Source organism: Corvus moneduloides, chromosome 8, assembly GCF_009650955.1.
Source record: "Corvus moneduloides isolate bCorMon1 chromosome 8, bCorMon1.pri, whole genome shotgun sequence".
Lineage (NCBI taxonomy): Eukaryota > Metazoa > Chordata > Aves > Passeriformes > Corvidae > Corvus > Corvus moneduloides.
In genome coordinates, this window is record NC_045483.1 from 29,443,656 (window position 1) to 29,457,902 (window position 14,247).

General features: G+C 38.4%; 1 protein-coding gene across 1 annotated transcript in view; it reads left to right on the forward strand.

Moving 5' to 3' along the window:
• The window catches only part of BICC1 (BicC family RNA binding protein 1), a 92,963-nt gene that overhangs the window by 23,212 nt on the left and 55,504 nt on the right, over positions 1-14,247 (forward strand). Inside the window, exon 2 of the mRNA XM_032116350.1 lies at positions 10,313-10,359. Within this exon, the coding sequence (XP_031972241.1) occupies positions 10,313-10,359 (47 nt within the window). The remainder of the gene's footprint in view (positions 1-10,312; positions 10,360-14,247) is intronic.

Below are 14,247 nucleotides of genomic sequence, written 5' to 3' on the forward strand. Positions count from 1 at the left end.
ATAAATTGGCACCATTTTTTCTTGTATTTAAAGCTATTAATTGAGACATACAGTGTATTCCTGCAAATGGGGTTATATGTTTAAGTGTGGTTTTTACCTTTGTCTTCATTTTTTAAAATTAGCTGAATGCATCAGTGCCTTGCCCCAGTGTTTATGCCTGTACTTACTTAAATCTGTTTATCTTATGCTTTTCTTCTTGGCTTTTTAAGCTTTTTGTCCTTTGCTACTTAAAGCTGGTTTATAGCTCAGTTATCCTTCTCATGAAGTCTTTAAGTGGGTTTACATTTTTCTGGATGTAAATTTAAACTTGTGTTTTTTTCATTTAGGGGAAGTAAAAGATACAAAAAGGACCCTATTTACTTTTTACAAATACTCAAGGCAACAGCTGATGTCAAGTGGTTGCTGCTTCAGTAGTATTGTCAGTAGTCTAACATATTATAAATTTAGTGTACAGCAGTGACTCTCAGTTGTACCCTGAACTGGAAATTGGCTGTTCTAAACTGAGCAGCCCTCTGCTAGAATTCCTCTATTGTCACATGCCTCACAACCTGAAACTAAAATATACTGAGAAGCCTGAATTGGATTTTTATCTGGGGAAGAATTTACATCTAAGGCGATCAATAGATTTTAAAACTGATGAATACAAAATAGAAAAAGGCAGAAATTTGAAATTCTCAGGTTAAGGGCAAAGGAGATGCCAAGCAGCCTGGACGTGTGGATTGGCAAGTGTTACCAGCTGTGTGGACGTGCAGAAACAGGAGCACAGATGCCTAGAAAAGGGTTCACAATATGTGTCCTTTAAAAATTCCGAGGCTTTTGGGTTTTTTTCTTCTGATAGAGACAGAAATGAAGAGAGAGTGGGTTTTGGACAGAAAAAGGAAACTCTGTTTTGTTCTCAAAATATTCCAACTGCATCCATGAAGCTGAAGAGTGTGGGGTTGGTCAAATTTTAGAAAAGCAGGAGATTTTGTAATTCCAAATAATGGGGTTTTTTTGTCCCTGTCAGATGTATTCCAGAATCTTGTTCAGCATAATGGGTCCAGATACAGTCAGCGTCTCCTTGCTGTTGGAAAAGGCCTTGTAGCTCAGTGTGTAACCTGCACTGCAACAGACTTAAACTGGTTTCCTGTATAAAGCTTTGTCTTTGACTTAATCTTGGCTTCTCTCCTGTAACTCCACATCTGTGAATGACTCATAACAAGCAGGACCATCAGAAAAAGATTGTGTACATTTTTATCCAAATCTGTAGGGTTTTTGTTTCTAATTTTTTTACAGCCTTGCTACGTTCTCCCCTCCCATGCAATGAATCATGCCGTATCTGTACTCATACCTGACAAGTGGTTGTGCATTGAGGGAAAGTTGAATGCTAAACAAATAGAAAGAATATCCCCAGCAATCAATCTGCTTAGAGCAGAGCTTTTGTATTTGGCAGGTATCCTCTGTCAGCCCCTGGGGCACTTCTGATATTATGATTTTCTTTCCCCCTGTAAACAGGGAGTTCTGTTAAATGGATACTCTGGCTTGGGGGCTGAGTTGGAGCTGTCAGGCACTGGCAGCAAGGGAGGTTCTGCCTCCTGAGGCACTCGAAGGCTTTTTTTTTTTTTTTTTTTTTTTGAGCTGTCACATCCAGTGACTCAAGGCAGTCCCACTGCAGAGCTTTTAAGAAAAAATGCCAGGCTTTACATCTCTTACTTCTCCGACCCTTCCATGAATGCTTTGGCCCATTTCCAGATGTGTGACAGTACAGGGGCAGCTCACTCAGCTGTCCTGTTCCTTCTGGAGTGTTTGAAGTGGCCACACTGAAGGCAAGGGGCGAAGTGCTACATCCTGGGTCTTTGTCTTCCATATTTTTCCTACTAAATACCTTCCTAGGGAACCACAACCTCCATATTTAGTGCAGCTTATGTGCATGGCACCTCATGCACTAATAATAATGGGGGAGTCAGCTGAGGCAGGCAGGGTGAAGGAAGGGCTGGACTGGCTTCACCCTACCACACTGCTTCGGTCTCTTCCCTTGTGTCAGAGGGGAAGCCTAGAGCAGTGGAAAAAAGTGAGTTGCTGGCATAAATATTCATATTTTTTATTGCTGTGCTTAGAATGATAACAGCAGTATGGTGTGTTGGGGAGGTTTTCCTGGAGCTACTAGAGCTGCCCATCTCCAGCTGTCTCCTCCAAAACTACCTCTCTTTGGATAACTGGTCAAGGGAATTGATAACATCTAAACTGTTAAAGTGGGAGAGTGCTCTCTCAGCCTGCACGGCTGGCTGCACACTGCTGCTGTCAGCTTTTGACTACAAAGGATTTGGAACAAATTAATACAATGTGAAAATTGTTCCTGGCCAGCCAATCATTTCAGCTACAGGGTTCCAAATTTCCTGGAAAACTGAAATACTGAAAGGCCTATTTGAAGGAAGGGAAGGCAATTAACTAACTCCTTGATTGAAATAATAGAAGCTCAACCACATCACCTTTCCTTTACACATCTCAGTATAGCTGACACTTTTTGGATGTGACTGATTCCACTTTGCATCTCTCAAGGGGGAGCTGCTTGGCAAAGAGTGAAGGAAGACTGAGGTCACAGATATTTTATTCTTTTTTATGTAGGTAGCTAAAATGCTTTATGAACATGACAGTCATAGAATTGTTCTCTTCCCTTTTTACTACTGTCTCCAGTATATTTTCACAGATGTTTTTCTCAAAACTGGGAAAGATACTGGGGTGAGCTACAGGGGTTTAATGTACTTAATGTTAAGGTTTTAATCAGGTTTCACTTATGCTAATGGATCTTAGCAAAACTGTCTCATAATTGACTGTTTGATAGGCTCACTTGTAAAAAAGTGATTATCAGTAGCACAGATGGAAATTTTCTGTCTTAAGAGGACCTAGAAATAGGGTGTTCAACTCAGCTGTTATTTAGGTGTCAAAAAGCTATCTTCCATTGATTAAAATGGAAGAAAAATGTTGCTTGTAATTAAAAATCTGGTGATAATAGTGGAATTATTTGGTGAAAAATGTTTAACAAGTCTGTCTTTCTTGGAATTCTCATCGCCTTTCCTACAATCTGGCAGCTGGGTACACTGTTTGGATGGATATTCTCCTTTCACAGTACCATCAAAGGGGTTACAAACTTGAAATGGAAAACTTGTGTTCGTTTGAGACTCCTTACGCTTTCAGGAAATCCTAAGTGAAGTTGTGCTTTGTTTGGTTTTGTTTTACTTGTTGACTTAAGTTGAATTTTATTAGTTAAGCAATTTCCAAGAAGCCCTCTGCTAATCCCAGAAGCAGGGTCATTGATTTAGTCTCTGTCAGTCATGGAAATCGAGACTTCAGAAGGGCTTTGAAAATTTGTTTGGATTCATCAGCTGGCATATCTTCTGTAGGAAGCAGCAGAAGTCCTTGAGTGCATCAGCTAATAGAGTAGTTTTAATCAGGTAATACAGTGCTGACAGCTACTCAGTTTTCCTGGCTTTGTTCTGGAGTGACTGGCAGGAAGCAAAGCAGTCACTTCATTATCTTCATTAAAATCCTCAATCTCGTGCATCCTCATCACATCAGGAAGCGTTCTGTGCCTGTGGGGGTGAGCTGCACCCATGTGTGCCTTTGAAAGGAGAGATTTCCACCAAGGAAAAAGGGGCTCCCAAAGCAACCCCAGCTTCACAGCCTGCCTTCAAGCTGTGACTTGTCTCTAAAAATAAATAAACAAGCAGACTTATTTCTATGCGGAGTCTTGGCAGACAGCTTTCTCCCTAGGGATAAATTTGTTTTGTGAAATTAGAAAAATCTGTCAGATATCTAAAATTTACAGTTGTTATGTATTAAATTATTGGGTTTAGAGTTTTATAGTTACACAACTCTAAAAATATTGATGGTGGAATGAACAAGGTGAATTGCCTTCTCTATAGCCTAGGTTTTTTTTTTGTTTGTTTTCTATTTGTTTTTCCCCTTAGCATTTAGTCACCAAATCTGTCAAGTCCCTATGAATACTACAAGCAGATCTCTAGGAATATTTGTTCAAAATCAATGTCTTTTTGGCCCTCAGAGCACGTGTTGGGGTTTTTTTTTGCATTCTGTATGCAGAGCTAATGGAAGCAAGTGTAGTTTATTTTAAGCTTTCTCTTTTTCTCTGTGTTGCTGTTGTCTTTAATCATCACAAATGATGGATGGGTGGAGCTTCATGAGTGTTGGTTGTAAAATTGGTTTTAGTTATCTGCCAACAATCCTAATTTTAGTATCAATGATTTAATCTTAATTTAGTATTCAGGGGAGCTGAAAAGTTAATATACTCATAAGTGAATATGCCTAATATTAAGGGGAGAATGAAGATTATGGACGTGTTACCTGTCTGTGTTTACAATTACATTCTGATGACACAGACCTTGATCCAAAGAGCCTCCTCCAGCTGGCAAAGGGTCCAGAAAGATGCCATGGACCCTGGCTGGCCAAGGGGGCTCACTGATACTGTATTTCAGCAGCAGGGAAAAGCATCCTAGCCTCAGCCTGCTTCGTTCCCAGCACTGCTTTGGTCTGTCAGACATTGGAGCACGTCTGCTCCACTAGCTCCACTCTCTGTGGATAGCTCAGCAGTTGTGTACTGAGTTCCTGATAGCAGGAGGAGATACAGTGGAACCCACCCAAAACTGTCCAGATACCTGACAGGCTATTTATTGTCATTTACTGAGCGTGCTGAAATTCTTCCAGTTCTTCTTTGGCTGCTCTAACAGAGGGGGAGTGCTCCCTTATAAACATTTTAAGTTTGTATCATGGATGTTTTTGTTTGGACTTTTAAAATTTTTTACCTGACTTGTTAATAAAAGTTGACACTTTCACCCTCAGTCCAAGAGTCCCTTTGTCACGAAATATGTAGATACTGGATAGTTTCTGTAATATTCCAGTTACCATGCAGGCCCTGACTTTGTCATTACTATTTGTCAGCATGCTGTACAGGCAGGTATAGTTTGCTTTTTCTTGTTTGTTAAATGTTCCAGTAATGTCCCAAGAACTTTGGAGCTTTTTAGGTCCCTTTGCTCAGTCCCCTTTACTGGTACCTCCAGCTGACTCTGATCTGTCTATAGTGAGCATCCTCAAAATCTGAAGATTGCTCTGTATAGAAGTTTAAGAAAATTTGAATGTCTGATTTTCATTCATCAACTCTGGAAAACTCCATGAAGCCACATAAGGCTCCAAAATAGTGAGATTGCTATGTGTAGCAGGTTATTTGATGAAGTTTATTATAGTTAATAACAAAGTAAAAAGAGTATGTTACATTACTGAAAAGCCAGTTAACAGACTCAAATATTTGAATTTTTCATGCACATTTCTTGCTTGTTTAAGCCTTGTTACTTCTCTTGCCAGGCTGTATATTTTAGCTGAGTTGTCTCTGACTTTTTAGTTCCTAAGCTGAAAACTTTAAGTAAGACTGGCTTTGCAATTACAAGAAAAATGGAAAATTGTTTCGTTTGGATTTCAGCAAATTCAATTTAAGGTCAGACTTTTTTCTTTAACAATGTACGCTCTATCTTTTTATTCCTAAAGGCATATTTTCAGCAATTTGGCTTAACTTTGTGGTCATAGGGGTGGAATTCTTTATCTTGGCTTGATATAAGCAAGCTTTTAGAGCATGTGTGGGTTAGTGTCTGACTTGGTGCACAGGAAAACACAATCATTTTGTCAGGTGGTTTCTGGTTCAATGAAAGAAGGTTTTGGTTGGGTTTCTTTGTGTATAACAGCAGCTTGGTAACTTTGGAGAAACAGCTCAGGCTTTCAATAAATAACTGTCCATTTCATTTAAAAAGTTAGCAGTAAATAAAAATCAACACTGTTATGTACACTAGCATGTTTCCGTGGCAGTTTCAGAAAAAACCAAACCAAAATAACATGAGGACATTCTTGACATTAGTGTTATGAAATTTTTCTCATTCAGTGGATAGGAAAGTGAAGGATAATTGAGCACTTACCTTCAGATATATTATTCTACAGTTTCTTGAAACCCTCTTAAGTTGATTTGACTTGATACTATGAAAATAATATCTAGTTATCTGTCATGTTAAATATTACTTTGATGCAAGGAATGATTTTGTTTCCTCATAGTTGACCTGAAGAGCAGAATATGCTTTTTTGTTCTCTTAAAAATGTAGTCTTTCAGTGCAGACAGAGGAAGTAGTTTTTGCACTATTCAATGTAAAGGCAAAGTCATCAACATATGGTACATTGAGTTTTTGATAACAGCTTCAAGAGTTTGGAAGGTAAGACACAAAACTAATGTGTGAGATCAGCAAAGTTACGGTAATTCATTTAAAGACTTGACTTAATCAGTGTATCTTGGGTTCTGTTCCTGTAAAATATGACCTGTATTGTAATAACTTTTTTAATAATTAAAATAACATTTGAAGTGAAAGCTCGAATTCATTTTTTCCACGCGAACCTAGAAGAAATTACAATTGGGCCTTTTTATGATTTGGTGATTAAGTAGACAAATGGTGCACTTCATGGGTACCATAACAGTTAACACCTGTTCCAACTGTTTTATATTTGTATTGGATGAAACCTCAGCAATCCAATATGTCTTGAAAAGCAAAAAATCTAATATAAAATATTTCATGGTATGGAAGAAATTACAATAAACAGAGTATAGCTTAAAATATAAAATGCTTGTTATGCACATTTACATAGGTTTCATCTGTGTTTCTGAAACCAATGTAGCCATCTTGTGTAAAAGTAATCCTAGTTTTTGTGAGGGTTGGTTAAGTGATTATTTAATACCATGAAGTAAATGCTATTTTCTAAGAAAACAGTATTTCCTGAGTTGGCAGAAACGAATCAATTTGTCAGTCAGAGGTCAGGTACAACTGGATTAATTAGCGTTTGGCTTGTGGTTTCTCTCAAACCTGCTTTGGGGACAGGGACCACCAGCAGAAGGGTGGAGTGGTCTCCTAAGGCACATGCCAGGCAATAATGTCACTCCCTTATGTTGTTTGTTGCTGGTGTACTATTTTGAATTCATTAATTTCAGAAAATGTGAAACTTTGTCCTTTAAAATCTGAAAGTTTATTTCAAATTTAGTAGGGATGGGTTCTGTTGTGCCTTCCCTGCAGCACAGGTACAGCACTGCTGGCCCCCTCAGCCTCCCACAAAGGCTTGTTGTCTTGGGGGTTTGGGAAGTTGAAAAAATTACTGCTTATTGAATAAATCCTGATTTTATACTAAAACTCTAATTATTATCATTAAGATTACAAAAATAATTTGCCAGAGTGCACTGTCAGATGTAAATTTTGTGAGCTTCTTAATATGATATTTCAAAGCTGAAGTTTATTTTGAGAGTCGGGGTTAATACTCTCAAGATTTGTTTAAAAAAGTTGATCTTGGGGTGTGATGACCTAGGAGATTTTTTTCCTAAACACGAATTCAAGTTTGCTTTTATCTCAGTTTATCTGATTTGAGGTAAACCTCAATGACTCTCTAAATTGCATCTGCTTGTAGAGAACACTGTAAATGGTTTGCATTTTAATGGCTTCTGCATAAATTTCCTAATTCTGGAATGCTTCTCTTGCCCATTTCCCTACAAAAGATGCTGGTTTTGTCTTGCTTTAGCAGAATCTGTTTAGCCTTTCAGTTATAAAAGAAATGGGTAAATTTCCTCTTGGCTTTGGCTATTCCTGCTGTTTTCAGAAGTGCTAGGACTGTATTTCCTACTTTGGAGAGCAGAATGGCTTTAAGGTAATTTCACATGAATCATAAACATTTCAGACAGATTTTGCAAGCTTTCTTAAATATAGGTACTTTGTTTGGGACTAAACATAGATGCAGATGTGATTGTGGGTAGCATCACAAAATTCATAAACTACTGATAGATGTAAATTCTCTTAACTGTAATTGCTCCTCATAAAAACAAGAGGAAATTTAGGAAGTAAAATGAAGAAGTAAGTAGGTAATTGGTACCAAGAGTTATATCATAAGAGAAAGGAGGGAAAAGGGAGGCAATAGCTGATCTAAAAGGAAGCATACGTTGATTTGTGTGGTTTATCTTCAAGTTTGTAGGCATTTTTTTTCTTTTATAGCGAAATATATCATTCTAAGTGTAACACAATACTTTAAGCCACAATTCTGAGCATGTTTTCTTTATTAATTCAATGCATAATGGAGATGGTAATGACTAGATTAATATAGAAAAATGAGATATGATCAGAGGCATACCTCTTCCTGGATTTAATAATGCTGTATCTTGGACACGAAGTGACAAAATACCAACAGACTGCATTATCTCTCTTCATGTGAAGAACTGTTTTGAGGTACAGACCCTCAACTTCAGTCTCTTTCCAAAAACCACCATACAGTCTTCCCTGCCTTTTCATAGATATCATGAGACCTGACAAATGGGTTATCATAAAGCATCTTATGTGCTGAAAAGCTCTAATGAAAACTGTCTTTATAGTTTGATGAAACAATAATGACTAAACCTACTAGTTATTAACTAAAGATTTTTCTGAAGTGCCATTTGCTCCAACTTTCCTCTTGTCTCTCCTGTTGTGGTTTTTTTTTTTTTTTCCTGTGAAGCCATTTTGGGATGTTTTCATTCCCTCTTCTTTCCCACTTTGTCCGTACTTGTTGGATTCTATCTGTTGTGCCATCAGTTGTTGGTGGGGCCAAGCTGTAAATCAGGTCACCAGAATGATTCATATTAAAAATAAACCTACAGTAAAAAGCTTGGAATCCACTTTGTCAGCATTCCACTTTAATGTCCTGCAGAGCATCACTGCTATTATCTTAAGCCATCTCTTGCTTGTATTCAGTTTGGAAATCGTGCATTTGCAGCTGGATCAAAATCTGTTTATTCTCATAACTGCAACTTCAGCCACACATCTGTCACCTTCTCATCTCCAGTTTATCTCCTGTACCCTCTGATTAAAAGCATGTTGGTCCCATGTTCCACTTGAAATAGAGTGGTGGTACTCCTCGCTTCCCAAAAGCATTTTGTAGCTATTCCTGAGTTAATGGAAAACATGTCAAGCAATGTGCACCTATCAAGGGGCTGCTTCAAGGAAGTTGTGTTTTTTCTGCTCATATCATTAGCTTGTAAATCTGGAAAACAAATCTTCCCCAACTGTTTTCTCTGCTTCCAGAAAACCTTGTTCTGGTGAAATATGCACCAGTGTGCTCTTCTCGTACAGGCACCTATGGGTTTTGAAGGCAAGCAGGGCTTTGTTTGCTCAGACTTGTGGAACTGGGGAGTCTGGAATTGCCCTGCAGCAAGATGAACGCTTGATGGGCGTCATTCTCTTCCTCTGCTCTGGTGACACTGGAGCTGAATCATGAACTTCTGAACTGTTCTAGATAAAACTTGCTAGTATACTCTTTCTCTGTGGTATTTAAGTGGTGTTATTGAGATTTTGAGAAGCCTGTTTCACATGTAGTGGCAGTGCTTCCTCTGGGCTAGGAGAAGTCATCTCGTGCCTCCAGGCTGTATCTGCTCACTTGGATTTGCTATTACATTGCATTAGCTGAGTTAACAGTTTCTTAAGAGTTGGGAATTGCTTATGTAATTGGAGGAGTGGGCAGAACTAAGTAGTTGAAGCATAGCTTTGAAGCCAGAGTAATGGGGTTAGTTCAAGGGGTCTGTTTTGTACATGAGAAATACAGAACAATCATCAGTATCAGTTGCTTCGGTAATCCTGTACCATCCAGGAAACTTTTTTCTGCACCTGGAGTTCTTTTTGAAGGCATCCCATTCTCCAGGAAAAAGGAAGTTATCCTCTTCATAATCAGTTTGAGCTACTGTGTTTTGAACTGGTTGCTAGTTCAACACAGCTGAACTACAACATAAGCTATATGCAAACAGTTGTATCATTTTAAGTGCAGCAATTTGCATTAACTAAACTTACAGTTATGGGTTTAAATACAAGTGGGAGATAATCCAGGTCTTGCTCTTGAGATCCCTGCATAATGTGGTATTTGATACAGCGAGTCTTGTGCCCTCCTAGCTTTCTTTTGATCCTGCTGTTGGTAGAATTGGAGGGCAAAGTACTCAGTGTGACTAAATTGTTCCACTTAGACCATGTGTATTTTGTAACTAAAATATGTATCAGTATTTTAGAGCTCCAGTACGCAAATACAAATGCTTCAGACTTCGGCCATGGAAAGTGACTTGTAAAAGGTTTGTCTGCGTATTACTCAGTTGTTGATAAATGTTTATTGCATGAGAAAAAATTACCCAGAGTTGTTATTTTACAGTAGCGTGTACTCACTGAGGATTTCTATATGTAAGCCTGCAAATTTTCTCCTGTGTATTTAGTAACCAGATCCTGCTTTTGTTTTACAGCTGCTGCAGAGGGCAAAGGGAAAAGTGGGGAAGACTTTTTTCAGAAGGTAAGAAAGATATTTCAGTTCTATAACAGCACCTGACTAGAGGGCAAAACATATACCTATTGCTCATGCATGTGATCAACTAATTAAACTTCATGTGCAGTTTCCACTGTACTGACCAATTTTAAAAAATTATTTTGTCATTTAAAGTGTCTCCTTGCCGCCAGCCACACATGGAATGAGACGAGAAATGGGTTCTCTTTGGTCTATGCTACTGTTATCCATGCAGAAAAACAATTTAAGAGTTTTAGCAATTCTTTAACTGAAAATGTTAAAATATGCATGATGAACATTTGTAATGTTTAATAGTGAGGGTTAACCCAGAAGATGTTGTGAAGTGGTCTTAAGGATTTTATTTGTGGATAAATGCTGCATCCTATTATTAAAAAACTGACTTGCAACTTCCTGTGATATTGTTGAAAGCATAAATATTTGGTTGAGAAATCCAAAGGCCTTTTAAGAAAGAAATGCACAATCCACAAAATGATTCAACAAAGTTTGTGGTTGGACAGAGGCACGGAAGGACTGGAAAAAGTAGTCCTGCAGCAACTAAACTACAAAGAGGAACATGGTCAGGAGTAATGACTTAGAAATTATTTTTACAAAGCAGCATGGTATTGGGGGGAGGAGGGGTTGGTCTTTTTTTTTTTTTTTTCAATAATAGTGTAAAGAACATTATTTATGAGTTATGTTAATGAAAATCTGTGTGCTGCAGGCTAAGAAAAAATTTTAATAAAAAATTAATAAGAGCTGTTTTGTCTTTAGTACAGAGAAGACAGTGTAAACTTTGATGCTGTATGTTGAAATGCCTTGAAACTCCTTTTTGACTTCTTCATTGAAGTAGTTTGCTGTATTTTTCCTGTTTTCCTTATAATTTTAAGTAGTACTTCCAAACAGGAAGATATGAAAGGTTGCATGTGACTGTGGGATGCCTTGATAAAGGCTGGTGAGGAGGAGTATATATGCTGCCAAAATGTTTGGGTTTTCAGATTTCTGTTGTTCTTGACTGACAATGAGAGTTATTTTTTCCAAATGTGATCCTTGTGCTTATCTGTCTGATATTGGTGTGCACAGGGGAGAGTGTGTCAATAGTTCCTCCTTAGGATTTTATCAAAATGCTTGGGGATTTTTTACTTGCTGAAACAAAGCTAAGCCACAGTAGCCTATGCTTCATTCTGCACATTCTTCATTTTTCCACAGTGTTTTTTCTCACTTGAATAAATCTGCTCATAATTCTTAAAGATGTGGATAAAATATTTCTTCTGGAGTGGCTTGTCTATCTGATGCATGGATTTGATTACTCGATTATTTACTGTAGATATGATGTACCTTACAATTAGTTATTAGTGTAATAGCAGAAAATACTGTGTTGCCTTTAATAGGAAAGCAAAATGGGCTAAACTTTAAGCATGTGAATGAGTGCACTACATATCCACACTCATCCAAGTGGCTATCTCGGCACTTAGATCTTGTCATATTTGTGCATAATTATTATATAGGCACAGTGTGGGTGCTGCAATGGGTTAAAGCTGCTTCATTTTAACTGGCATTCTTCTTACAGTATCAGCAACTCCACAGTGTAGATTTCTGAAGTTTTTAAGCACATACACACAATACTACAGCTAATAAAACCAGATGGAAACTATCTCCTTTGAGTTCTCTTTTGTTGGAAGAAATCTTTGGACAGTTGCTCATAAGCTTACTCACCGTCTGTCTGCGCAATTTCCTTTAATCAGAGTTAAACTTTTCCTTTCTCATGTGAAATGAGTAAGGCAGAGTATGTGGAGGTAAAATGAAGACTCGTTTCATGTGTTTCAGGTTGTTGCAGTGAGGAAGAAAGTGATTTGTAGCATTGGAAACACATTGCAAATGAAGGCAGCGGGACACTTTCAGAAATTCCATATGAACTCAAAACTGCAGCAGAGGCATTTTTTAAAGCAATTCTGAAAGTGAGACTTCAGGACATTAGTGGCAGGATTTTGAGTGGAACAGGGAGGGGGAAGTGCATCCTTGAAGGGACACATGTAGAACCTGAGGGTATTATTTGCATAAATAATGCTATGTTTGGTGTATTCTGATGAACTAGCCTTAGTGTGCTGAGGTTAGCTCTTGGGTGGAAGTGTGTGTGAGGTGGAAGAAGTTTTCATATGAATGTTGAAATGACAAATGACAAGGCAAAAATTCGGGAATGTGATTCCATATGCCAAGGCATGCAGACCAGGAGGATGGAGAGAGGAGGCTGGGACTGGGGGGTTGGCAGGGACTCAGCCTGGTTTGTTAAGATGCAGAGAAGTTTTTAAAGGAAGTTAAGTTAATACAGGGGTTTGATGCTAAGCAGTCTTTTGCTGGTCTTGAAACATGTGAGAAAGCAGTATTACTTGGATTTTCATAATCATGCAGAATCTCAGTGGATCTGAACTGTTCCTATCAACTCTCAGAGTTTAATAACAATGTAAATGTCAAAATGCATTATTTCATTGAGCATTTTAGCAGAAATAAGCACATATAATGCAGTTGCAGAATAAGCCCCAAGTCTTGGTGAAATTCAGCTAGTATTTCTGTGGTGGCAGGGAAGGTCTGGTGATGAAGTGTCCCTTCCTCTGGTCCTGAATTCAAGTGAAAAGTAGATAAATGTCTTTTGGTAGTGTCATTTTTAAAAGTCTGAAGACTTTACCATACTTTCTTCTAATATTTCAAAGTTTTAATACTGCTTCAGATGAGGGAAAAGCTAACATCATCTAATGAGGATTTTTCAAAATCACTGGGAGCTACTAATTTAGCAAAAAATAAGTCAATAACGGCATAGTTTTCTGTAGAGCTCTCGGATCTGCATTTCAATGACAGGTAATCCTAAATAAACACGGATTGCTTTGCTGTTGTGTTACATACTATTTATGTAAAAGATCCTTGTGGACCTTGCTCTCTAAATTGTTGTTCTAATTTATTCTGTGAGAGGAATACATAATATGAAGTTATTACATGTTCTTGATCCAAAGCCCATTTTTGGTTGATGGTGGATTTTTTCCACCAAGTTCCACAAGATCTGGTTCACGCCTCATGGGAAGCAAGGCCCTTTCCCCAGCAAAGCCCAGGACATTGTTCCAGGGAACAGATAATTTATGTAGCACTGTAGATACGCAGGGCACTCTTATATAAAAGGTAAGAAGGTGGTGAGTTTCTCTCCTGAAGAGTTTGTAATCCAAAACAGGTGAGGGTCGGCCGTGTGGACAGAGAGGAATTTAATGCATCATTTTGGTTTGCTTTTAGCTCTCTCGTCATCAAGTTGGGTTTTATTCTTTTTCTTTCAACACTTGGGATTCTTGACACTGATGATAATCTTTCACTGTGAAACTTCTCAGGACAAGAGTGTGTCTGTAGCCTTCTCAAGGGACTGTGAGCAGAAGGGTGGGTGATAGATGAAGACCATGGCTTTAGTGGAATTTGGGTGGAGTTCCTGGGCTGACGTGGGACTGCACATGCAGAAGGTAGCGACTGGAAGTGATGCACTCATGGTGCTCTGCACAAGTGCTTGACTCCAGGTCACATCCACGTGCTTCATTTCAGTATTATTCAGTGGGTACATGGTAGGGGCTTTGGGAGTATGCCTGGAGGGGCTCCTCAGCTCTGGCTTTCCTGGCTTTTAAGAGTTCATTTGCAGAGTGAGAAGCGCAAAATACTACCAGCCAGCTGTAACTTGTGCGTTTTACTGTTCCCAGGTGTTTGACATTCTTTTGTTTTGTGTTTTGTGTTTCTTTTGTACCTTTTTTAAGCAAACAGAAGTGGTGTTTGTATGCATTTGCCCAGTTGCCGATACTTGGGGGTTTTTAAGGTATCTCTGGATTTAGGCAAAAAGTCTATTTAAGTGCTCATGTTTCTCTTGACTGCAGACTC